This window comes from Gobius niger (genome assembly GCF_951799975.1).
Source record: "Gobius niger genome assembly, chromosome: 21".
In the NCBI taxonomy this organism is placed as follows: Eukaryota; Metazoa; Chordata; class Actinopteri; order Gobiiformes; family Gobiidae; genus Gobius; species Gobius niger.
In genome coordinates, this window is record NC_136872.1 from 28,478,563 (window position 1) to 28,505,058 (window position 26,496).

The 26,496-nt window shown below is 50.9% G+C and overlaps 1 protein-coding gene across 3 annotated transcripts in view; it reads left to right on the plus strand.

The window, feature by feature from the left end:
- Window positions 1–26,496, plus strand: part of LOC306980425 (voltage-gated potassium channel subunit beta-3-like) — a 70,369-nt gene that overhangs the window by 28,210 nt on the left and 15,663 nt on the right. For all 3 annotated transcript variants that reach the window (XM_079579793.1, XM_079579794.1, XM_079579792.1), the window contains 6 exons: window positions 3,700–3,743; window positions 3,898–3,935; window positions 11,341–11,420; window positions 11,879–11,923; window positions 13,664–13,708; window positions 18,037–18,080. In XM_079579793.1, the coding sequence (XP_079435919.1) occupies window positions 3,700–3,743; window positions 3,898–3,935; window positions 11,341–11,420; window positions 11,879–11,923; window positions 13,664–13,708; window positions 18,037–18,080 (296 nt within the window). The remainder of the gene's footprint in view (window positions 1–3,699; window positions 3,744–3,897; window positions 3,936–11,340; window positions 11,421–11,878; window positions 11,924–13,663; window positions 13,709–18,036; window positions 18,081–26,496) is intronic.

Here is a 26,496-nt window from a genome sequence, read left to right on the forward strand (position 1 = left end):
TAGAACAGTCTGTAAGTGTGTCTGACCCTGTAGAGGCTCAGAGCTTTACTTTCCATCACGCTGGTCTCTGAGCTGCTCCAGGACCTACAGTTAGAACAGTCTGTAAGTGTGTCTGACCCTGTAGAGACTCAGAGCTTTACTTTCCATCACGCTGGTCTCTGAGCTGCTCCAGGACCTACAGTTAGAACAGTCTGTAAGTGTGTCTGACCCTGTAGAGACTCAGAGCTTTACTTTCCATCACGCTGGTCTCTGAGCTGCTCCAGGACCTACAGTTAGAACAGTCTGTAAGTGTGTCTGACCCTCTAGAGACTCAGAGTCTTTACTTTCCATCACGCTGGTCTCTGAGCTGCTCCAGGACCTACAGTTAGAACAGTCTGTAAGTGTGTCTGACCCTGTAGAGACTCAGGGCTTTACTTTCCATCACGCTGGTCTCTGAGCTGCTCCAGGACCTACAGTTAGAACAGTCTGTAAGTGTGTCTGACCCTGTAGAGGCTCAGAGCTTTACTTTCCATCACGCTGGTCTCTGAGCTGCTCCAGGACCTACAGTTAGAACAGTCTGTAAGTGTGTCTGACCCTGTAGAGACTCAGAGCTTTACTTTCCATCACGCTGGTCTCTGAGCTGCTCCAGGACCTACAGTTAGAACAGTCTGTAAGTGTGTCTGACCCTGTAGAGACTCAGGGCTTTACTTTCCATCACGCTGGTCTCTGAGCTGCTCCAGGACCTACAGTTAGAACAGTCTGTAAGTGTGTCTGACCCTGTAGAGGCTCAGGGCTTTACTTTCCATCACGCTGGTCTCTGAGCTGCTCCAGGACCTACAGTTAGAACAGTCTGTAAGTGTGTCTGACCCTGTAGAGACTCAGAGTCTTTACTTTCCATCACGCTGGTCTCTGAGCTGCTCCAGGACCTACAGTTAGAACAGTCTGTAAGTGTGTCTGACCCTGTAGAGACTCAGAGTCTTTACTTTCCATCACGCTGGTCTCTGAGCTGCTCCAGGACCTACAGTTAGAACAGTCTGTAAGTGTGTCTGACCCTGTAGAGACTCAGAGCTTTACTTTCCATCACGCTGGTCTCTGAGCTGCTCCAGGACCTACAGTTAGAACAGTCTGTAAGTGTGTCTGACCCTGTAGAGGCTCAGAGTCTTTACTTTCCATCACGCTGGTCTCTGAGCTGCTCCAGGACCTACAGTTAGAACAGTCTGTAAGTGTGTCTGACCCTGTAGAGGCTCAGAGCTTTACTTTCCATCACGCTGGTCTCTGAGCTGCTCCAGGACCTACAGTTAGAACAGTCTGTAAGTGTGTCTGACCCTGTAGAGACTCAGGGCTTTACTTTCCATCACGCTGGTCTCTGAGCTGCTCCAGGACCTACAGTTAGAACAGTCTGTAAGTGTGTCTGACCCTGTAGAGACTCAGAGCTTTACTTTCCATCACGCTGGTCTCTGAGCTGCTCCAGGACCTACAGTTAGAACAGTCTGTAAGTGTGTCTGACCCTGTAGAGACTCAGGGCTTTACTTTCCATCACGCTGGTCTCTGAGCTGCTCCAGGACCTATAGTTAGAACAGTCTGTAAGTGTGTCTGACCCTGTAGAGACTCAGAGCTTTACTTTCCATCACGCTGGTCTCTGAGCTGCTCCAGGACCTACAGTTAGAACAGTCTGTAAGTGTGTCTGACCCTGTAGAGACTCAGAGCTTTACTTTCCATCACGCTGGTCTCTGAGCTGCTCCAGGACCTACAGTTAGAACAGTCTGTAAGTGTGTCTGACCCTGTAGAGACTCAGAGTCTTTACTTTCCATCACGCTGGTCTCTGAGCTGCTCCAGGACCTACAGTTAGAACAGTCTGTAAGTGTGTCTGACCCTCTAGAGACTCAGAGTCTTTACTTTCCATCACGCTGGTCTCTGAGCTGCTCCAGGACCTACAGTTAGAACAGTCTGTAAGTGTGTCTGACCCTGTAGAGACTCAGAGCTTTACTTTCCATCACGCTGGTCTCTGAGCTGCTCCAGGACCTACAGTTAGAACAGTCTGTAAGTGTGTCTGACCCTGTAGAGACTCAGAGCTTTACTTTCCATCACGCTGGTCTCTGAGCTGCTCCAGGACCTACAGTTAGAACAGTCTGTAAGTGTGTCTGACCCTGTAGAGGCTCAGAGCTTTACTTTCCATCACGCTGGTCTCTGAGCTGCTCCAGGACCTACAGTTAGAACAGTCTGTAAGTGTGTCTGACCCTGTAGAGACTCAGAGCTTTACTTTCCATCACGCTGGTCTCTGAGCTGCTCCAGGACCTACAGTTAGAACAGTCTGTAAGTGTGTCTGACCCTGTAGAGACTCAGAGTCTTTACTTTCCATCACGCTGGTCTCTGAGCTGCTCCAGGACCTACAGTTAGAACAGTCTGTAAGTGTGTCTGACCCTGTAGAGACTCAGAGCTTTACTTTCCATCACGCTGGTCTCTGAGCTGCTCCAGGACCTACAGTTAGGACAGTCTGTAAGTGTGTCTGACCCTGTAGAGACTCAGAGTCTTTACTTTCCATCACGCTGGTCACTGAGCTGCTCCAGGACCTACAGTTAGAACAGTCTGTAAGTGTGTCTGACCCTGTAGAGACTCAGAGTCTTTACTTTCCATCACGCTGGTCTCTGAGCTGCTCCAGGACCTACAGTTAGAACAGTCTGTAAGTGTGTCTGACCCTGTAGAGACTCAGAGCTTTACTTTCCATCACGCTGGTCTCTGAGCTGCTCCAGGACCTACAGTTAGAACAGTCTGTAAGTGTGTCTGACCCTGTAGAGACTCAGGGCTTTACTTTCCATCACGCTGGTCTCTGAGCTGCTCCAGGACCTACAGTTAGAACAGTCTGTAAGTGTGTCTGACCCTGTAGAGACTCAGAGCTTTACTTTCCATCACGCTGGTCTCTGAGCTGCTCCAGGACCTACAGTTAGAACAGTCTGTAAGTGTGTCTGACCCTGTAGAGACTCAGAGTCTTTACTTTCCATCACGCTGGTCTCTGAGCTGCTCCAGGACCTACAGTTAGAACAGTCTGTAAGTGTGTCTGACCCTGTAGAGGCTCAGAGCTTTACTTTCCATCACGCTGGTCTCTGAGCTGCTCCAGGACCTACAGTTAGAACAGTCTGTAAGTGTGTCTGACCCTGTAGAGACTCAGAGCTTTACTTTCCATCACGCTGGTCTCTGAGCTGCTCCAGGACCTACAGTTAGAACAGTCTGTAAGTGTGTCTGACCCTGTAGAGACTCAGAGCTTTACTTTCCATCACGCTGGTCTCTGAGCTGCTCCAGGACCTACAGTTAGAACAGTCTGTAAGTGTGTCTGACCCTGTAGAGGCTCAGAGTCTTTACTTTCCATCACGCTGGTCTCTGAGCTGCTCCAGGACCTACAGTTAGAACAGTCTGTAAGTGTGTCTGACCCTGTAGAGACTCAGAGTCTTTACTTTCCATCACGCTGGTCTCTGAGCTGCTCCAGGACCTACAGTTAGAACAGTCTGTAAGTGTGTCTGACCCTGTAGAGACTCAGAGTCTTTACTTTCCATCACGCTGGTCTCTGAGCTGCTCCAGGACCTACAGTTAGAACAGTCTGTAAGTGTGTCTGACCCTGTAGAGACTCAGAGTCTTTACTTTCCATCACGCTGGTCTCTGAGCTGCTCCAGGACCTACAGAAGGTTCTCAGGGAGACGTCTGTAACTGTGTCTCTCTGTGGTTCAGGAGTCTGGGGAAGTCCGGCCTCAGAGTGTCCTGCCTGGGTCTGGGTGAGTCTCTCTCATTTTTACAAAAACATTACAGATGTTATTTCTGATGTTATTACAGATGTTATTACAGATGTTATTACTGATGTTTTTACAGATGTTATTACTGATGTTATTACTGGTATGAGGATTGTGTCACTGACAGACTCTGTTTCAGGGACGTGGGTGACGTTCGGCTCGCAGATCTCTGACGAGGTTTGTATTTATGTTTATGTAAACCAGGTCTAACCAGGTCTAACTCAGTCCTAACCAGGTCTAACCAGGTCTAACCAGGTGTAACCAGGTGTAACCAGGTGTAACCAGGTGTAACCAGGTCTAACCAGGTCTAACCAGGTCTAACCAGGTCTAACCAGGTCTAACTCAGTCCTAACCAGGTCTAACCAGGTCTAACTCAGTCCTAACCAGGTCTAACCAGGTCTAACTCAGTCCTAACCAGGTCTAACCAGGTCTAACTCAGTCCTAACCAGGTGTAACCAGGTCTAACCAAGTGTAACCAGGTGTAACCAGGTCTAACCAGGTCTAACCAGGTCTAACCAGGTCTAACTCAGTCCTAACCAAGTGTAACCAGGTCTAACCAGGTCTAACCAGGTCTAACCAGGTCTAACCAGGTGTAACCAGGTCTAACCAGGTCTAACCAGGTCTAACCAGGTCTAACTCAGTCCTAACCAAGTGTAACCAGGTCTAACCAGGTCTAACCAGGTGTAACCAGGTCTAACCAGGTCTAACCAGGTCTAACTCAGTCCTAACCAAGTGTAACCAGGTCTAACCAGGTCTAACCAGGTGTAACCAGGTCTAACCAGGTCTAACCAGGTCTAACCAGGTCTAACTCAGTCCTAACCAAGTGTAACCAGGTCTAACCAGGTCTAACCAGGTGTAACCAGGTCTAACCAGGTCTAACCAGGTCTAACCAGGTCTAACCAGGTCTAACCAGGTCTAACCAGGTCTAACCAGGTCTAACCAGGTGTAACCAGGTGTAACCAGGTGTAACCAGGTCTAACCAGGTCTAACCAGGTCTAACCAGGTCTAACCAGGTCTAACCAGGTCTAACTCAGTCCTAACCAAGTGTAACCAGGTGTAACCAGGTCTAACCAGGTCTAACCAGGTCTAACTCAGTCCTAACCAGGTGTAACCAGGTGTAACCAGGTCTAACCAGGTGTAACCAGGTCTAACCAGGTGTAACCAGGTGTAACCAGGTGTAACCAGGTCTAACCAGGTGTAACCAGGTGTAACCAGGTGTAACCAGGTCTAACCAGGTCTAACCAGGTCTAACCAGGTCTAACCAGGTCTAACCAGGTCTAACCAGGTCTAACCAGGTCTAACTCAGTCCTAACCAGGTCTAACCAGGTCTAACTCAGTCCTAACCAGGTCTAACCAGGTCTAACTCAGTCCTAACCAGGTCTAACCAGGTGTAACCAGGTCTAACCAGGTCTAACCAGGTCTAACCAGGTCTAACTCAGTCCTAACCAAGTGTAACCAGGTCTAACCAGGTCTAACCAGGTCTAACCAGGTGTAACCAGGTCTAACCAGGTCTAACCAGGTCTAACCAGGTCTAACTCAGTCCTAACCAGGTGTAACCAGGTCTAACCAGGTCTAACTCAGTCCTAACCAGGTCTAACTCAGTCCTAACCAGGTGTAACCAGGTGTAACCAGGTCTAACCAGGTCTAACCAGGTCTAACCAGGTCTAACTCAGTCCTAACCAAGTGTAACCAGGTCTAACCAGGTCTAACCAGGTCTAACCAGGTCTAACCAGGTGTAACCAGGTCTAACCAGGTGTAACCAGGTCTAACCAGGTGTAACCAGGTCTAACCAGGTCTAACCAGGTCTAACTCAGTCCTAACCAAGTGTAACCAGGTGTAACCAGGTGTAACCAGGTCTAACCAGGTCTAACCAGGTGTAACCAGGTGTAACCAGGTCTAACCAGGTCTAACCAGGTCTAACCAGGTCTAACCAGGTGTAACCAGGTCTAACCAGGTGTAACCAGGTGTAACCAGGTCTAACCAGGTCTAACCAGGTCTAACCAGGTCTAACTCAGTCCTAACCAAGTGTAACCAGGTCTAACCAGGTGTAACCAGGTGTAACCAGGTCTAACCAGGTCTAACCAGGTCTAACCAGGTCTAACCAGGTGTAACCAGGTGTAACCAGGTCTAACCAGGTGTAACCAGGTGTAACCAGGTGTAACCAGGTCTAACCAGGTCTAACCAGGTCTAACCAGGTGTAACCAGGTGTAACCAGGTCTAACCAGGTCTAACCAGGTGTAACCAGGTCTAACCAGGTCTAACCAGGTCTAACCAGGTCTAACCAGGTGTAACCAGGTGTAACCAGGTCTAACCAGGTCTAACCAGGTGTAACCAGGTCTAACCAGGTGTAACCAGGTCTAACCAGGTGTAACCAGGTCTAACCAGGTCTAACCAGGTGTAACCAGGTGTAACCAGGTCTAACCAGGTCTAACCAGGTGTAACCAGGTCTAACCAGGTGTAACCAGGTGTAACCAGGTCTAACCAGGTCTAACCAGGTCTAACCAGGTCTAACCAGGTGTAACCAGGTCTAACCAGGTGTAACCAGGTGTAACCAGGTCTAACCAGGTCTAACCAGGTCTAACCAGGTCTAACTCAGTCCTAACCAAGTGTAACCAGGTCTAACCAGGTGTAACCAGGTGTAACCAGGTCTAACCAGGTCTAACCAGGTCTAACCAGGTGTAACCAGGTGTAACCAGGTCTAACCAGGTCTAACCAGGTGTAACCAGGTCTAACCAGGTGTAACCAGGTGTAACCAGGTGTAACCAGGTCTAACCAGGTGTAACCAGGTGTAACCAGGTGTAACCAGGTCTAACCAGGTGTAACCAGGTGTAACCAGGTCTAACCAGGTGTAACCAGGTGTAACCAGGTGTAACCAGGTCTAACCAGGTGTAACCAGGTCTAACCAGGTCTAACCAGGTGTAACCAGGTCTAACCAGGTGTAACCAGGTGTAACCAGGTGTAACCAGGTCTAACCAGGTCTAACCAGGTGTAACCAGGTGTAACCAGGTGTAACCAGGTGTAACCAGGTCTAACCAGGTCTAACCAGGTGTAACCAGGTGTAACCAGGTGTAACCAGGTCTAACCAGGTCTAACCAGGTGTAACCAGGTGTAACCAGGTGTAACCAGGTCTAACCAGGTCTAACCAGGTCTAACCAGGTCTAACCAGGTCTAACCAGGTCTAACCAGGTGTAACCAGGTCTAACTCAGTCCTAACCAGGTCTAACCAGGTCTAACCAGGTGTAACCAGGTCTAACCAGGTCTAACCAGGTGTAACCAGGTCTAACCAGGTCTAACCAGGTCTAACCAGGTCTAACCAGGTGTAACCAGGTGTAACCAGGTCTAACCAGGTCTAACCAGATCTAACCAGGTCTAACCAGGTCTAACCAGGTCTAACTCAGTCCTAACCAGGTCTAACCAGGTCTAACCAGGTCTAACCAGGTGTAACCAGGTGTAACCAGGTGTAACCAGGTGTAACCAGGTCTAACCAGGTGTAACCAGGTCTAACCAGGTGTAACCAGGTGTAACCAGGTCTAACCAGGTGTAACCAGGTGTAACCAGGTCTAACCAGGTCTAACCAGGTGTAACCAGGTGTAACCAGGTCTAACCAGGTGTAACCAGGTCTAACCAGGTCTAACCAGGTCTAACCAGGTCTAACCAGGTGTAACCAGGTGTAACCAGGTCTAACCAGGTGTAACCAGGTCTAACCAGGTCTAACCAGGTCTAACCAGGTCTAACCAGGTGTAACCAGGTGTAACCAGGTCTAACCAGGTGTAACCAGGTCTAACCAGGTCTAACCAGGTCTAACTCAGTCCTAACCAGGTCTAACCAGGTCTAACCAGGTCTAACCAGGTGTAACCAGGTGTAACCAGGTGTAACCAGGTGTAACTCAGTCCTAACCAGGTCTAACCAGGTCTAACTCAGTCCTAACCAGGTCTAACCAGGTCTAACCAGGTCTAACCAGGTGTAACCAGGTGTAACCAGGTGTAACCAGGTGTAACCAGGTCTAACCAGGTGTAACCAGGTCTAACCAGGTGTAACCAGGTGTAACCAGGTCTAACCAGGTGTAACCAGGTGTAACCAGGTCTAACCAGGTCTAACCAGGTGTAACCAGGTGTAACCAGGTCTAACCAGGTGTAACCAGGTCTAACCAGGTCTAACCAGGTGTAACCAGGTCTAACCAGGTCTAACCAGGTCTAACCAGGTCTAACCAGGTCTAACCAGGTCTAACCAGGTCTAACCAGGTGTAACCAGGTCTAACCAGGTCTAACCAGGTGTAACCAGGTCTAACCAGGTGTAACCAGGTGTAACCAGGTGTAACCAGGTGTAACCAGGTGTAACCAGGTCTAACCAGGTGTAACCAGGTCTAACCAGGTCTAACCAGGTGTAACCAGGTGTAACCAGGTCTAACCAGGTCTAACCAGGTGTAACCAGGTGTAACCAGGTCTAACCAGGTCTAACCAGGTCTAACCAGGTCTAACCAGGTCTAACCAGGTGTAACCAGGTCTAACCAGGTGTAACCAGGTCTAACCAGGTCTAACCAGGTCTAACCAGGTGTAACCAGGTGTAACCAGGTGTAACCAGGTCTAACCAGGTCTAACCAGGTGTAACCAGGTCTAACCAGGTCTAACCAGGTCTAACCAGGTCTAACCAGGTCTAACCAGGTGTAACCAGGTCTAACCAGGTGTAACCAGGTGTAACCAGGTGTAACCAGGTCTAACCAGGTCTAACCAGGTCTAACCAGGTCTAACCAGGTCTAACCAGGTCTAACCAGGTCTAACCAGGTGTAACCAGGTGTAACCAGGTGTAACCAGGTCTAACCAGGTGTAACCAGGTGTAACCAGGTCTAACCAGGTCTAACCAGGTGTAACCAGGTCTAACCAGGTGTAACCAGGTCTAACCAGGTCTAACCAGGTCTAACCAGGTCTAACCAGGTGTAACTCAGTCCTAACCAGGTCTAACCAGGTCTAACCAGGTGTAACCAGGTCTAACCAGGTCTAACCAGGTCTAACCAGGTGTAACCAGGTCTAACCAGGTCTAACCAGGTGTAACCAGGTCTAACCAGGTGTAACCAGGTCTAACCAGGTGTAACCAGGTGTAACCAGGTCTAACCAGGTCTAACTCAGTCCTAACCAGGTGTAACCAGGTCTAACTCAGTCCTAACCAGGTGTAACCAGGTCTAACCAGGTGTAACCAGGTCTAACCAGGTCTAACCAGGTGTAACCAGGTCTAACCAGGTCTAACCAGGTGTAACCAGGTGTAACCAGGTCTAACCAGGTGTAACCAGGTCTAACCAGGTCTAACTCAGTCCTAACCAGGTCTAACCAGGTCTAACCAGGTCTAACCAGGTCTAACTCAGTCCTAACCAGGTGTAACCAGGTCTAACCAGGTCTAACCAGGTCTAACTCAGTCCTAACCAGGTCTAACCAGGTCTAACTCAGTCCTAACCAGGTCTAACCAGGTCTAACCAGGTGTAACCAGGTGTAACCAGGTCTAACCAGGTGTAACCAGGTGTAACCAGGTCTAACCAGGTCTAACCAGGTGTAACCAGGTCTAACCAGGTCTAACCAGGTGTAACCAGGTCTAACCAGGTCTAACCAGGTCTAACTCAGTCCTAACCAGGTCTAACCAGGTCTAACCAGGTCTAACTCAGTCCTAACCAGGTCTAACCAGGTCTAACTCAGTCCTAACCAGGTCTAACCAGGTCTAACCAGGTCTAACCAGGTCTAACCAGGTGTAACCAGGTCTAACCAGGTCTAACCAGGTCTAAACCAGGTCTAACCAGGTCTAACCAGGTCTAACTCAGTCCTAACCAGGTGTAACCAGGTCTAACCAGGTGTAACCAGGTCTAACCAGGTGTAACCAGGTCTAACCAGGTGTAACCAGGTCTAACCAGGTGTAACCAGGTGTAACCAGGTCTAACCAGGTGTAACCAGGTCTAACCAGGTCTAACCAGGTCTAACCAGGTGTAACCAGGTCTAAACCAGGTCTAACCAGGTCTAACCAGGTCTAACCAGGTCTAACCAGGTCTAACTCAGTCCTAACCAGGTCTAACCAGGTCTAACCAGGTGTAACCAGGTGTAACCAGGTGTAACCAGGTCTAACCAGGTCTAACCAGGTGTAACCAGGTCTAACCAGGTCTAACCAGGTCTAACCAGGTCTAAACCAGGTCTAACCAGGTCTAACCAGGTCTAACCAGGTCTAACCAGGTCTAACTCAGTCCTAACCAGGTGTAACCAGGTGTAACCAGGTGTAACCAGGTGTAACCAGGTCTAACCAGGTCTAACCAGGTCTAACCAGGTGTAACCAGGTCTAACCAGGTGTAACCAGGTCTAACCAGGTCTAACCAGGTCTAACCAGGTCTAACCAGGTGTAACCAGGTCTAACCAGGTGTAACCAGGTCTAACCAGGTGTAACCAGGTCTAACCAGGTCTAACCAGGTCTAACCAGGTGTAACCAGGTGTAACCAGGTGTAACCAGGTCTAACCAGGTCTAACCAGGTCTAACCAGGTCTAACTCAGTCCTAACCAGGTGTAACCAGGTCTAACCAGGTGTAACCAGGTGTAACCAGGTCTAACCAGGTGTAACCAGGTCTAACCAGGTCTAACCAGGTCTAACTCAGTCCTAACCAGGTCTAACCAGGTGTAACCAGGTCTAACCAGGTGTAACCAGGTCTAACCAGGTCTAACCAGGTCTAACTCAGTCCTAACCAGGTGTAACCAGGTCTAACCAGGTGTAACCAGGTGTAACCAGGTCTAACCAGGTCTAACCAGGTGTAACCAGGTCTAACCAGGTCTAACCAGGTGTAACCAGGTGTAACCAGGTCTAACCAGGTCTAACCAGGTGTAACCAGGTGTAACCAGGTCTAACCAGGTCTAACCAGGTCTAACCAGGTGTAACCAGGTCTAACCAGGTCTAACTCAGTCCTAACCAGGTGTAACCAGGTCTAACCAGGTGTAACCAGGTCTAACCAGGTCTAACCAGGTGTAACCAGGTCTAACCAGGTGTAACCAGGTGTAACCAGGTCTAACCAGGTGTAACCAGGTCTAACCAGGTGTAACCAGGTCTAACCAGGTGTAACCAGGTCTAACCAGGTGTAACCAGGTGTAACCAGGTCTAACCAGGTCTAACCAGGTCTAACCAGGTGTAACCAGGTCTAACCAGGTGTAACCAGGTGTAACCAGGTCTAACCAGGTCTAACTCAGTCCTAACCAGGTCTAACCAGGTCTAACCAGGTCTAACTCAGTCCTAACCAGGTGTAACCAGGTCTAACCAGGTCTAACCAGGTGTAACCAGGTGTAACCAGGTCTAACCAGGTCTAACCAGGTGTAACCAGGTCTAACCAGGTCTAACCAGGTCTAACCAGGTCTAACCAGGTGTAACCAGGTGTAACCAGGTCTAACCAGGTCTAACCAGGTGTAACCAGGTCTAACCAGGTCTAACCAGGTGTAACCAGGTCTAACCAGGTCTAACCAGGTCTAACCAGGTCTAACCAGGTCTAACCAGGTCTAACCAGGTGTAACCAGGTCTAACCAGGTGTAACCAGGTGTAACCAGGTCTAACCAGGTGTACCCGTGTGTTACAGATGGCGGAGCAGGTCTTAACTCTGGCCTATGACAGTGGAGTGAACCTGTTTGACACGGCTGAGGTCTACGCTGCAGGACGGTACGGCGCCCCCTGTGGTCTGGGTGTATATATATATATATTTATATATATATATATATATTTGTGTATATGAGAGAGCGCCCCCTGTGGTCTGGGTGTATATATATATATATTTATATATATATATATATTTGTGTATATGAGAGAGCGCCCCCTGTGGTCTGGGTGTATATATATATATATATGTGTTTATGCGAGAGCGCCCCCTGTGGTCTGGGTGTATATGTATATATATATATATATATATATATATATTTGTGTATATGAGAGAGCGCCCCCTGTGGTCTGTGTGTATATATATATGTATGTGTTTATGAGAGAGCGCCCCCTGTGGTCTGTGTGTATATATATATATATGTGTTTATGAGAGAGCGCCCCCTGTGGTCTGTGTGTATATATATATATTTGTGTATATGAGAGAGCGCCCCCTGTGGTCTGACCTGCTCCTCTCTCCTCAGGGCGGAGAGCACACTGGGCTCCATCCTGAAGAAGAAAGGCTGGAGGTGAGAGCGCCCCCTGCAGCTCACACACTGTATCACTACAAGTGTCACATCTGTGTAAAGTGGAGATTGTAAATGACCTTGTAGTTAAAGTGTCTGTGTGAAGTGGAGATTGTAAATGACATTGTAGTTAAAGTGTCTGTGTAAAGTGGAGATTGTAAATGATCTTGTAGTTAAAGTGTCTGTGTAAAGTGGAGATTGTAAATGATCTTGTAGTTAAAGTGTCTGTGTAAAGTGGAGATTGTAAATGATCTTGTAGTTAAAGTGTCTGTGTAAAGTGGAGATTGTAAATGACATTGTAGTTAAAGTGTCTGTGTAAAGTGGAGATTGTAAATGACCTTGTAGTTAAAGTGTCTGTGTAAAGTGGAGATTGTAAATGACCTTGTAGTTAAAGTGTCTGTGTAAAGTGGAGATTGTAAATGATCTTGTAGTTAAGTGTCTCTGGTCCACAGACAGACTGTTTGTGCATCATATTGTTTTGTAATTGTATTTACAGTGTAGAGACTGTCCTACATCTGTCCAGGGACTATGGGTGAAAAATAGCCTTTTGGCCAATTCCGGTCCAGTGTCCCTGTCAAACAAACAAACAAACAAACAAACAAACAAACAAACAAACAAACAAACAAACAAACATACAAACATACAAACATACAAACATACAAACAAACAAACAATGCAGAGATGAACAGAGATAATGACCATTAACGGATGTTGATTAACTCCTTAACTCCCACCTGAACCAAGCACTTTTTCTCCAGCTTTACCCCAATCTAAAAGCTACTGGAAAAAAGCTGTGAAAATAGCAACAAAACTGAGACGAAAACAAGGATGAAAATGAGAAAAAAGTGACAAAAAAGTGACAAAAAATTGACGAAGAATTTGACGAAAAATTGAGAAAAAATGGACCAAAAAATTTATAAAATTTGAGATGAAAATGTGAAAAATTGAGAAAAAATGGACAAAACTGAGAGACGACTGCCCAACAAAAAAAAGGGATGAAAAAAAGTCTGATAATATGAAGAAAAAGATCAATTTAGTTGTGTTGGTCTTAGCTTTCAAATGAGGCGTTACACTGGTCTACAGGATTTGGGTAAAGCTGAACTGGAGAAAATGCTCTCGGTTCAGGCGGGAGTTAAGAGGTTAATGTCCAGTGTCTCTCTCAGATAAATAAATAACTAAATAACTAAATAAATAAGTAAAATAAATAAATAAATAAACAGATAAACAGATAAATAAAGCAGATGAACAGAGATAATGAGCATAAACGGCTCCAGACACAGGACAATCACATGGTCTCAGATCAGAGAGTTTATAAATATCAGCCCAGGATAAAAATAACTCTTTATGTATTTCAGTCGGACTTTATCTTTTAATCTTCTGTATCTCTAACGTGTTTCTAGCGTGTTTCTAACGTGTTTCAAACGTGTTTCTAACGTGTTTCTAGCGTGTTTCTAGCGTGTTTCAAACGTGTTTCTAACGTGTTTCAAACGTGTTTCTAGCGTGTTTCTAGCGTGTTTCTGACGTGTTTCTGACATGTTTCTGACGTGTTTCTGACGTGTTTCTGACGTGTTTCTAACGTGTTTCTAACGTGTTTCTAACGTGTTTCTGACGTGTTTCTGACGTGTTTCTAACGTGTTTCTAACGTGTTTCAAACGTGTTTCTAGCGTGTTTCTAGCGTGTTTCTGACGTGTTTCTGACGTGTTTCTGACGTGTTTCTGACGTGTTTCTAACCTGTGTCTGCAGAAGGTCCAGCTTCATCATCACCACAAAGATCTACTGGGGCGGACAGTGAGTAACATCTGCATGAGTGCCAGGACTAACCACTCTGCCACCACAGGCTTAACACAGTGTGTGTGTAACAGTGTGTGTGTAACAGTGTGTGTGTAACAGTGTGTGTGTAACAGTGTGTGTGTGTAACAGTGTGTGTGTAACAGTGTGTGTGTAACAGTGTGTGTGTAACAGTGTGTGTGTAACAGTGTGTGTGTAACAGTGTGTGTGTAACAGTGTGTGTGTAACAGTGTGTGTGTAACAGTGTGTGTGTGTGTGTAACAGTGTGTGTGTGTAACAGTGTGTGTGTAACAGTGTGTGTGTAACAGTGTGTGTGTAACAGTGTGTGTAACAGTGTGTGTGTAACAGTGTGTGTGTGTAACAGTGTGTGTGTAACAGTGTGTGTGTAACAGTGTGTGTGTAACAGTGTCTGTGTAACAGTGTGTGTGTAACAGTGTGTATGTGTAACAGTGTGTGTGTAACAGTGTGTGTGTAACAGTGTGTGTGTAACAGTGTGTGTGTAACAGTGTGTGTGTAACAGTGTGTGTGTAACAGTGTGTGTGTGTGTGTTACAGTGTGTGTGTGTGTAACAGTGTGTGTGTAACAGTGTGTGTGTGTGTGTAACAGTGTGTGTGTAACAGTGTGTGTGTGTAACAGTGTGTGTGTGTGTGTTACAGTGTGTGTGTGTGTGTAACAGTGTGTGTGTGTGTAACAGTGTGTGTGTAACAGTGTGTGTGTGTAACAGTGTGTGTGTGTGTAACAGTGTGTGTGTGTAGCAGTGTGTGTGTGTGTAACAGTGTGTGTGTGTAACAGTGTGTGTGTGTGTGTTACAGTGTGTGTGTGTGTGTAACAGTGTGTGTGTGTGTAACAGTGTGTGTGTAACAGTGTGTGTGTGTAACAGTGTGTGTGTGTGTAACAGTGTGTGTGTAACAGTGTGTGTGTGTGTAACAGTGTGTGTGTGTAACAGTGTGTGTGTGTAACAGTGTGTGTGTAACAGTGTGTGTGTAACAGTGTGTGTGTGTAACAGTGTGTGTGTGTGTGTAACAGTGTGTGTGTGTAACAGTGTGTGTGTAACAGTGTGTGTGTGTAACAGTGTGTGTGTAACAGTGTGTGTGTGTAACAGTGTGTGTGTAACAGTGTGTGTGTGTGTAACAGTGTGTGTGTGTAACAGTGTGTGTGTAACAGTGTGTGTGTAACAGTGTGTGTGTGTAACAGTGTGTGTGTAACAGTGTGTGTGTAACAGTGTGTGTGTAACAGTGTGTGTGTGTAACAGTGTGTGTGTAACAGTGTGTGTGTAACAGTGTGTGTGTGTGTAACAGTGTGTGTGTAACAGTGTGTGTGTAACAGTGTGTGTGTGTGTGTAACAGTGTGTGTGTAACAGTGTGTGTGTAACAGTGTGTGTGTAACAGTGTGTGTGCGTAACAGTGTGTGTGTGTAACAGTGTGTGTGTAACAGTGTGTGTGTGTGTAACAGTGTGTGTGTGTAACAGTGTGTGTGTAACAGTGTGTGTGTAACAGTGTGTGTGTAACAGTGTGTGTGTAACAGTGTGTGTGTGTAACAGTGTGTGTGTAACAGTGTGTGTGTGTGTAACAGTGTGTGTGTGTAACAGTGTGTGTGTGTGTAACAGTGTGTGTGTGTGTAACAGTGTGTGTGTAACAGTGTGTGTGTAACAGTGTGTGTGTGTAACAGTGTGTGTGTAACAGTGTGTGTGTGTAACAGTGTGTGTGTAACAGTGTGTGTGTGTAACAGTGTGTGTGTGTAACAGTGTGTGTGTAACAGTGTGTGTGTAACAGTGTGTGTGTAACAGTGTGTGTGTGTAACAGTGTGTGTGTAACAGTGTGTGTGTGTGTAACAGTGTGTGTGTGTAACAGTGTGTGTGTGTGTAACAGTGTGTGTGTGTGTAACAGTGTGTGTGTAACAGTGTGTGTGTAACAGTGTGTGTGTGTAACAGTGTGTGTGTAACAGTGTGTGTGTGTAACAGTGTGTGTGTAACAGTGTGTGTGTAACAGTGTGTGTGTGTGTAACAGTGTGTGTGTAACAGTGTGTGTGTAACAGTGTGTGTGTGTGTAACAGTGTGTGTGTAACAGTGTGTGTGTGTGTAACAGTGTGTGTGTAACAGTGTGTGTGTAACAGTGTGTGTGTGTAACAGTGTGTGTGTGTAACAGTGTGTGTGTGTAACAGTGTGTGTGTGTGTAACAGTGTGTGTGTGTGTAACAGTGTGTGTGTAACAGTGTGTGTGTGTGTAACAGTGTGTGTGTAACAGTGTGTGTGTGTAACAGTGTGTGTGTGTAACAGTGTGTGTGTGTAACAGTGTGTGTGTGTAACAGTGTGTGTGTGTGTAACAGTGTGTGTGTGTGTAACAGTGTGTGTGTGTGTGTAACAGTGTGTGTGTGTAACAGTGTGTGTGTGTGTGTAACAGTGTGTGTGTAACAGTGTGTGTGTGTGTGTAACAGTGTGTGTGTAACAGTGTGTGTGTGTGTAACAGTGTGTGTGTGTGTGTAACAGTGTGTGTGTGTAACAGTGTGTGTGTAACAGTGTGTGTGTAACAGTGTGTGTGTAACAGTGTGTGTGTGTGTAACAGTGTGTGTGTAACAGTGTGTGTGTGTGTAACAGTGTGTGTGTAACAGTGTGTGTGTAACAGTGTGTGTGTAACAGTGTGTGTGTGTGTAACAGTGTGTGTGTTACAGTGTGTGTGTAACAGTGTGTGTGTGTAACAGTGTGTGTGTGTGTGTGTAACAGTGTGTGTGTTACAGTGTGTGTGTAACAGTGTGTGTGTGTAACAGTGTGTGTGTGTAACAGTGTGTGTGTGTAACAGTGTGTGTGTGTGTAACAGTGTGTGTGTGTGTAACAGTGTGTGTGTAACAGTGTGTGTGTGTAACAGTGTGTGTGTGTAACAGTGTGTGTGTAACAGTGTGTGTGTGTAACAGTGTGTGTGTAACAGTGTGTGTGTAACAGTGTGTGTGTAACAGTGTGTGTGTAACAGTGTGTGTGTGTGTAACAGTGTCTGTGTAACAGTGTGTGTGTGTAACAGTGTGTGTGTGTGTAACAGTGTGTGTGTGTAACAGTGTGTGTGTGTGTAACAGTGTGTGTGTAACAGTGTGTGTGTAACAGTGTGTGTGTAACAGTGTGTGTGTAACAGTGTGTGTGTAACAGTGTGTGTGTAACAGTGTGTGTGTGTAACAGTGTGTGTGTGTGTAACAGTGTGTGTGTGTAACAGTGTGTGTGTGTGTAACAGTGTGTGTGTGTAACAGTGTGTGTGTAACAGTGTGTGTGTGTGTAACAGTGTGTGTGTGTAACAGTGTGTGTGTGTAACAGTGTGTGTGTGTGTAACAGTGTGTGTGTAACAGTGTGTGTGTGTAACAGTGTGTGTGTGTGTAACAGTGTGTGTGTGTAACAGTGTGTGTGTAACAGTGTGTGTGTAACAGTGTGTGTGTAACAGTGTGTGTGTAACAGTGTGTGTGTAACAGTGTGTGTGTGTGTGTGTGTGTGTAACAGTGTGTGTGTAACAGTGTGTGTGTGTGTAACAGTGTGTGTGTAACAGTGTGTGTGTGTAACAGTGTGTGTGTAACAGTGTGTGTGTAACAGTGTGTGTGTGTGTAACAGTGTGTGTGTAACAGTGTGTGTGTGTGTAACAGTGTGTGTGTGTGTTACAGTGTGTGTGTAACAGTGTGTGTGTGTGTAACAGTGTGTGTGTGTGTTACAGTGTGTGTGTAACAGTGTGTGTGTGTAACAGTGTGTGTGTAACAGTGTGTGTGTGTGTAACAGTGTGTGTGTAACAGTGTGTGTGTAACAGTGTGTGTGTAACAGTGTGTGTGTAACAGTGTGTGTGTAACAGTGTGTGTGTGTGTAACAGTGTGTGTGTGTGTGTAACAGTGTGTGTGTAACAGTGTGTGTGTAACAGTGTGTGTGTAACAGTGTGTGTGTGTAACAGTGTGTGTGTAACAGTGTGTGTGTGTGTAACAGTGTGTGTGTAACAGTGTGTGTGTAACAGTGTGTGTGTGTGTAACAGTGTGTGTGTAACAGTGTGTGTGTAACAGTGTGTGTGTAACAGTGTGTGTGTAACAGTGTGTGTGTAACAGTGTGTGTGTGTAACAGTGTGTGTGTGTAACAGTGTGTGTGTAACAGTGTGTGTGTGTGTAACAGTGTGTGTGTAACAGTGTGTGTGTAACAGTGTGTGTGTAACAGTGTGTGTGTAACAGTGTGTGTGTAACAGTGTGTGTGTAACAGTGTGTGTGTAACAGTGTGTGTGTGTGTAACAGTGTGTGTGTGTGTAACAGTGTGTGTGTAACAGTGTGTGTGTAACAGTGTGTGTGTAACAGTGTGTGTGTAACAGTGTGTGTGTGTTTCAGGGCGGAGACGGAGCGGGGACTTTCCCGGAAACACATCATTGAAGGTCAGACTTTTACCTTTTACAGTTTTTATTTTTATCGACTGAGAGTTTCTCTTTGTCAGATTCATAAAGTCTCACCTTCTGTTTCAGGTTTATAGTTATATATATGTATGTGTTATATATATGTATGTGATATATATATGTATGTGTTATATATATGTATGTGTTGCAGGTTTATAGTTATATATATATATATATGTTGCAGGTTTATACTTATATATATGTATGTGTTATATATATGTATGTGTTGCAGGTTTATAGTTATATATATATGTATATGTTGCAGGTTTATACTTATATATATGTATGTGTTATATATATGTATGTGTTGCAGGTTTATGCACACTCAAAAAACACATCGTAGATGTCAATCAATAAGATTTTTCGGATGTAAATCTTTATTCATAGTGTCGGGCGATGTGTTGAGAACAAAATAACATAAGAATGATGAATGGAAATCAAATTCTCAGCCCCTGGAGGTCTGGATCCAAAACTATAGTCAAAATCAAAGTGACAAATCAGGTCACTGGTTGATCCAGATTCTGTAGAAATTCCTCCAAACGAGTCTGTATCATCCTCAGTCGTGTGTGTGGCCTCCACGTGCCTGAATGCACTCCCTACAACGCCTGGGCATGCTCCTGATGAGACCACGGATGTCCTCCTGAGGGATCTCCTCCCAGACCTGGATTAGAGCATCAGTCAGCTCCTGGACAGTCTGTGGTGCGACGTGGCGTTGATGGATGGACCGAGACATGATGTCCCAGATGTGCTCTATTGGATTTAAGTCTGGGGAACGGGCAGGCCAGTCCAGAACATCAATACCTTCATCATGCAGGACCTGCTGACACACTCTTGCCACATGTGGCCTGGCATTATCAGGCATCAGAAGGAACCCAGGGCCCACAGCACCAGCATATGGTCTTACAATAGGTCTGAGGATCTCATCCCGGTCCCCAATGTCAGTCAGGGAACCTCTGGCTCGCACATGGAGGGCTGTGCGGCCCTCCAATGAAATGCCTCCCCAGACCATCACTGACCCACCACCAAACCGGTCATGCTGGATGATGTTGCAGCAGCAGAACGTTCTCCAGGGCGTCTCCAGACTCTGTCACGTCTGTCACATGTGCTCAGGGTGAACCTGCTCTCATCCGTGAAGAGCACAGGCACCACTGGCCAATCTGCCAATCGCTGTGTTCTCGGGCAAATGCCAATCGGGCTGCACGGTGTTGGGCAGTAAGCACCGGCCCAACGCCCTCATACCCCCCTCATACCCCCCTCATACCCCCCTCATACCACCCTCATACCCCCCTCATACCCCCCTCATACCACCCTCATACCCCCCTCACACCGCCCTCATACCACCCTCATACAACCCTCATACCCCCCTCATACCCCCCTCATACCACCCTCATACCCCCCTCACACCGCCCTCATACCACCCTCATACAACCCTCATACCCCCCTCATACCCCCCTCATACCACCCTCATACCCCCCTCACACCGCCCTCATACCCCCCTCATACCGCCCTCATACAACCCTCATACCCCCCTCATACCGCCCTCATACCCCCCTCATACCCCCCTCATACCCCCTCATACAACCCTCATACCCCCCTCATACCCCCCTCATACCCCCCTCATACCACCCTCATACCCCCCTCACACCGCCCTCACACCACCCTCATACCCCCCTCATATCCCCCTCATACCCCCCTCATACCCCCTCACACCCCCCTCATACCCCCCTCATACCACCCTCATACCCCCCTCATACCCCCCCTCATACCCCCCTCATACCCCCCTCATACCCCCTCACACCCCCCTCATACCCCCCTCATACCACCCTCATACCCCCCTCATACCCCCCCTCATACCCCCCTCATACCCCCCTCATACCCCCCTCACACCGCCCTCATACCCCCCTCATACCGCCCTCATACAACCCTCATACCCCCCTCATACCGCCCTCATACCCCCCTCATACCGCCCTCATACCCCCCTCATACCCCCCTCATACCGCCCTCATACCACCCTCATACCACCCTCATACCCCCCTCATACCCCCTCATACCCCCCTCATACCACCCTCATACCACCCTCATACCGCCCTCATACCCCCCTCATACCCCCCTCATACCCCCCTCATACCCCCTCATACAACCCTCATACCCCCCTCATACCCCCCTCATACCCCCCTCATACCACCCTCATACCCCCCTCACACCGCCCTCATACCACCCTCATACAACCCTCATACCCCCCTCATACCCCCCTCATACCACCCTCATACCCCCCTCATACCCCCCTCATACCCCCCTCATACCCCCTCACACCCCCCTCATACCCCCCTCATACCACCCTCATACCCCCCTCATACCCCCCCTCATACCCCCCTCATACCCCCCTCATACCCCCCTCATACCCCCCCTCATACCCCCCTCATACCCCCCTCATACCCCCCTCACACCCCCCTCATACCCCTCATACCCCCCTCATACCCCCCTCATACCCCCCTCATACACCCCTCATACCCCCCTCATACACCCCTCATACCCCCCTCATACCCCCCTCATACCCCCTCATACCACCCTCATATCACCCTCATACAACCCTCATACCCCCCTCATACCCCCCTCATACACCCCTCATACCCCCTCACACCACCCTCATACCCCCCTCATACCCCCCTCATACCCCCCTCACACCCCCCTCATACCCCTCATACCACCCTCATACAACCCTCATACCCCCCTCATACCCCCCTCATACCCCCCTCATACCCCCCTCACACCGCCCTCATACCACCCTCATACAACCCTCATACCCCCCTCATACCCCCCTCATACCCCCCTCATACACCCCTCATACCCCCCTCATACCCCCTCATACCCCCCTCATACCCCCCTCATACCCCCTCATACAACCCTCATACCCCCCTCATACCCCCCTCATACCCCCCTCATACCCCCCTCATACCACCCTCATACAACCCTCATACCCCCCTCATACCCCCCTCATACCCCCCTCATACCCCCCTCATACCACCCTCATACAACCCTCATACCCCCCTCATACCCCCCTCATACCACCCTCATACCCCCCTCATACCCCCCTCATACCACCCTCATACAACCCTCATACCCCCCTCATACCCCCCTCATACCCCCCTCATACCCCACTCATACCACCCTCATACCCCCCTCATACCCCCCTCATACCGCCCTCATACCCCCCTCATACCCCCCTCATACCCCCCTCATACCCCCCTCATACCCCCCTCATACCCCCCTCATACCGCCCTCATACCCCCCTCATACCACCCTCATACCCCCCTCATACCCCCCTCATACCCCCCTCATACCCCCCTCATACCCCCCTCACACCGCCCTCATACCACCCTCATACCACCCTCACACCCCCCTCATACCCCCCTCATACCCCCTCATACCACCCTCATACCCCCCTCATACCACCCTCATACCCCCCTCATACCCCCCTCATACCCCCCTCATACCGCCCTCATACCGCCCTCATACCCCCCTCACACCCCCCTCATACCCCCCCCTCATACCGCCCTCATACCCCCCTCATACCCCCCTCATACCGCCCTCATACCCCCCTCATACCCCCCTCATACCCCCCCCTCATACCCCCCCCTCACACCACCCTCATACCGCCCTCATACCCCCCTCATACCGCCCTCATACCCCCCTCACACCGCCCTCATACCCCCCTCATACCCCCCTCATACCCCCCTCATACCGCCCTCATACCCCCCTCATACCCCCCTCATACCCCCCTCATACCCCCCTCATACCCCCCTCATACCGCCCTCATACCCCCCTCACACCGCCCTCATACCCCCCTCATACCCCCCTCATACCCCCCTCATACCCCCCTCATACCCCCCTCATACCGCCCTCATACCCCCCTCATACCCCCCCCTCATACCCCCCCCTCACACCCCCCTCATACCGCCCTCATACCCCCCTCATACCCCCCTCATACACCCTCATACCCCCCTCATACCCCCCCCTCATACCACCCTCACACCCCCCTCATACCACCCTCATACCGCCCTCATACCCCCCTCATACCGCCCTCATACCCCCCCCTCATACCCCCCTCATACCGCCCTCATACCCCCCTCATACCCCCCTCATACCACCCTCATACCCCCCTCATACCACCCTCATACCACCCTCATACCACCCTCATACCCCCACCTCACACCCCCCCCTCACACCCCCCTCACACCGCCCTCATACCCCCCTCATACCGCCCTCATACCACCCTCATACCACCCTCATACCCCCACCTCACACCCCCCTCACACCGCCCTCACACCGCCCTCATACCCCCCTCACACCCCCCTCATACCACCCTCATACCCCCCTCATACCACCCTCATACCCCCCTCATACCACCCTCATACCACCCTCACACCGCCCTCATACCACCCTCATACCCCCCTCATACCGCCCTCATACCCCCCTCACACCCCCCTCACACCCCCCTCACACCGCCCTCATACCCCCCTCATACCGCCCTCATACCCCCCCCTCATACCCCCCTCACACCGCCCTCATACCCCCCTCACACCCCCCTCATACCACCCTCATACCCCCCTCATACCACCCTCATACCCCCCTCACACCCCCCTCACACCGCCCTCATACCCCCCTCATACCGCCCTCATACCCCCACCTCATACCGCCCTCATACCGCCCTCATACCCCCCTCATACCCCCCTCATACCGCCCTCATACCGCCCTCATACCCCCCTCATACCCCCCTCATACCCCCCTCATACCCCCCTCATACCCCCCTCATACCCCCCTCACACCGCCCTCATACCCCCCTCATACCGCCCTCATACCCCCACCTCATACCGCCCTCATACCGCCCTCATACCCCCCTCATACCCCCCTCATACCCCCCTCACACCCCCCTCATACCCCCCTCATACCCCCCTCATACCGCCCTCATACCCACCTCATACCGCCCTCATACCCCCCTCATACCGCCCTCATACCCACCTCATACCGCCCTCATACCCCCCTCATACCACCCTCATACCCCCCTCATACCCCCCTCATACCCCCCTCATACCCCCCTCATACCGCCCTCATACCCCCCCCTCATACCCCCCTCATACCACCCTCATACCCCCCTCATACCACCCTCATACCCCCCTCATACCGCCCTCATACCCCCCTCATACCCCCCTCACACCCCCCTCATACCACCCTCATACCCCCCTCATACCCCCCTCATACCCCCCTCACACCCCCCTCATACCCCCCTCATACCCCCCTCATACCCCCCTCATACCGCCCTCATACCCCCCCCTCATACCCCCCTCATACCACCCTCATACCCCCCTAATACCCCCCTCATACCCCCCTCATACCCCCCTCATACCCCCCTCATACCACCCTCATACCCCCCTCATACCCCCTCATACCCCCCTCATACCACCCTAATACCCCCCTCATACCCCCCTCACACCCCCCTCATACCACCCTCATACCCCCCTCATACCCCCCTCATACCACCCTAATACCCCCCTCATACCCCCCTCATACCCCCCTCATACCACCCTCATACCCCCCTCATACCCCCCTCATACCCCCCTCATACCGCCCTCATACCCCCCCCTCATACCCCCCTCATACCCCCCTCATACCACCCTCATACCCCCCTCATACCCCCCTCATACCCCCCTCATACCGCCCTCATACCCCCCCCTCATACCGCCCTCATACCCCCCTCATACCCCCCTCATACCGCCCTCACACCCCCCTCATACCACCCTCACACCCCCCTCATACCCCCCCCTCATACCCCCCTCATACCGCCCTCATACCCCCCCCTCATACCCCCCTCATACCCCCCTCATACCACCCTCATATCCCCCTCATACCCCCCTCATACCCCCCTCATACCGCCCTCATACCCCCCCCTCATACCGCCCTCATACCCCCCTCATACCCCCCTCATACCCCCCTCATACCACCCTCATACCCCCCTCATACCCCCCTCATACCCCCCTCATACCGCCCTCATACCCCCCCCTCATACCCCCCTCATACCCCCCTCATACCCCCCTCATACCCCCCTCATACCCCCCTCATACCCCCCTCATACCGCCCTCATACCCCCCCCTCATACCGCCCTCATACCCCCCTCATACCCCCCTCATACCGCCCTCACACCCCCCTCATACCCCCCTCATACCACCCTCATACCCCCCTCATACCACCCTCATACCCCCCTCATACCGCCCTCATACCCCCCTCATACCCCCCTCACACCCCCCTCATACCACCCTCATACCCCCCTCATACCCCCCTCATACCCCCCTCATACCCCCCTCATACCACCCTCATACCGCCCTCATACCGCCCTCATACCCCCCCCTCATACCCCCCCCTCATACCCCCCTCATACCGCCCTCATACCCCCCTCATACCCCCCTCATACCCCCCTCATACCGCCCTCACACCGCCCTCATACCCCCCTCATACCCCCCTCATACCCCCCCCTCATACCCCCCCCTCATACCCCCCTCATACCGCCCTCATACCCCCCTCATACCCCCCTCATACCCCCCTCATACCGCCCTCATACCCCCCTCATACCCCCCCTCATACCCCCCTCATACCCCCCTCATACCCCCCTCATACCGCCCTCATACCGCCCTCATACCCCCCTCATACCGCCCTCATACCCCCCTCATACCCCCCTCATACCACCCCCTCATACCACCCTCATACCCCCCCCTCATACCCCCCTCATACCACCCTCATACCCCCTCATACCCCCCTCATACCACCCCCTCATACCCCCCTCATACCGCCCTCATACCCCCCTCATACCGCCCTCATACCGCCCTCATACCCCCCCCTCATACCCCCCCTCATACCCCCCTCATACCCCCCTCATACCCCCCTCATACCGCCCTCACACCGCCCTCATACCCCCCTCATACCGCCCTCATACCCCCCTCATACCCCCCTCATACCCCCCTCATACCCCCCTCATACCGCCCTCATACCCCCCTCATACCGCCCTCATACCGCCCTCATACCCCCCTCATACCGCCCTCATACCCCCCTCATACCCCCCTCATACCCCCCTCATACCCCCCTCATACCGCCCTCATACCCCCCCCTCATACCCCCCCTCATACCGCCCTCATACCCCCCTCATACCCCCCTCACACCCCCCTCACACCCCCCTCACACCCCCCTCATACCGCCCTCATACCCCCCTCATACCCCCCCCTCATACCCCCCCTCATACCGCCCTCATACCACCCTCATACCCCCCTCATACCGCCCTCATACCCCCCTCATACCCCCCTCACACCCCCCTCATACCACCCTCATACCCCCCTCATACCCCCCTCATACCCCCCTCATACCCCCCTCATACCGCCCTCATACCGCCCTCATACCGCCCTCATACCCCCCCCTCATACCCCCCCCTCATACCCCCCTCATACCCCCCTCATACCCCCCTCATACCGCCCTCATACCCCCCCCTCATACCCCCCCTCATACCGCCCTCATACCCCCCTCATACCCCCCTCACACCCCCCTCACACCCCCCTCACACCCCCCTCATACCGCCCTCATACCCCCCTCATACCCCCCTCACACCCCCCTCACACCCCCCTCACACCCCCCTCATACCGCCCTCATACCGCCCTCATACCCCCCCCTCATACCCCCCCTCATACCGCCCTCATACCCCCCTCATACCCCCCTCACACCCCCCTCACACCCCCCTCACACCCCCCTCATACCACCCTCATACCCCCCTCATACCCCCCCATACCACCCACATACCCCCCTCATACCCCCCTCATACCCCCCTCACACCCCCCTCACACCCCCCTCACACCCCCCTCATACCGCCCTCATACCCCCCCATACCCCCCTCATACCCCCCCATACCCCCCTCATACCCCCCCATACCCCCCTCATAACCCCCTCATACCCCCCTCATACCCCCCTCATACCCCCCTCATACCACCCTCACACCCCCCTCATACCCCCCTCATACCCCCCTCATACCACCCTCATACCCCCCTCATACCCCCCTCATACCGCCCTCATACCACCCTCATACCACCCTCATACCACCCTCATACCCCCCTCATACCCCCCTCACACCCCCCTCATACCCCCCTCATACCCCCCTCATACCCCCCTCATACCCCCCTCATACCACCTTCACACCCCCCTCACACCCCCCTCATACCCCCCTCATACCACCCTCACACCCCCCTCATACCACCCTCATACCCCCCTCATACCCCCCTCACACCACCCTCATACCCCCCTCACACCACCCTCACACCCCCCTCACACCCCCCTCATACCCCCCTCATACCCCCCTCATACACCC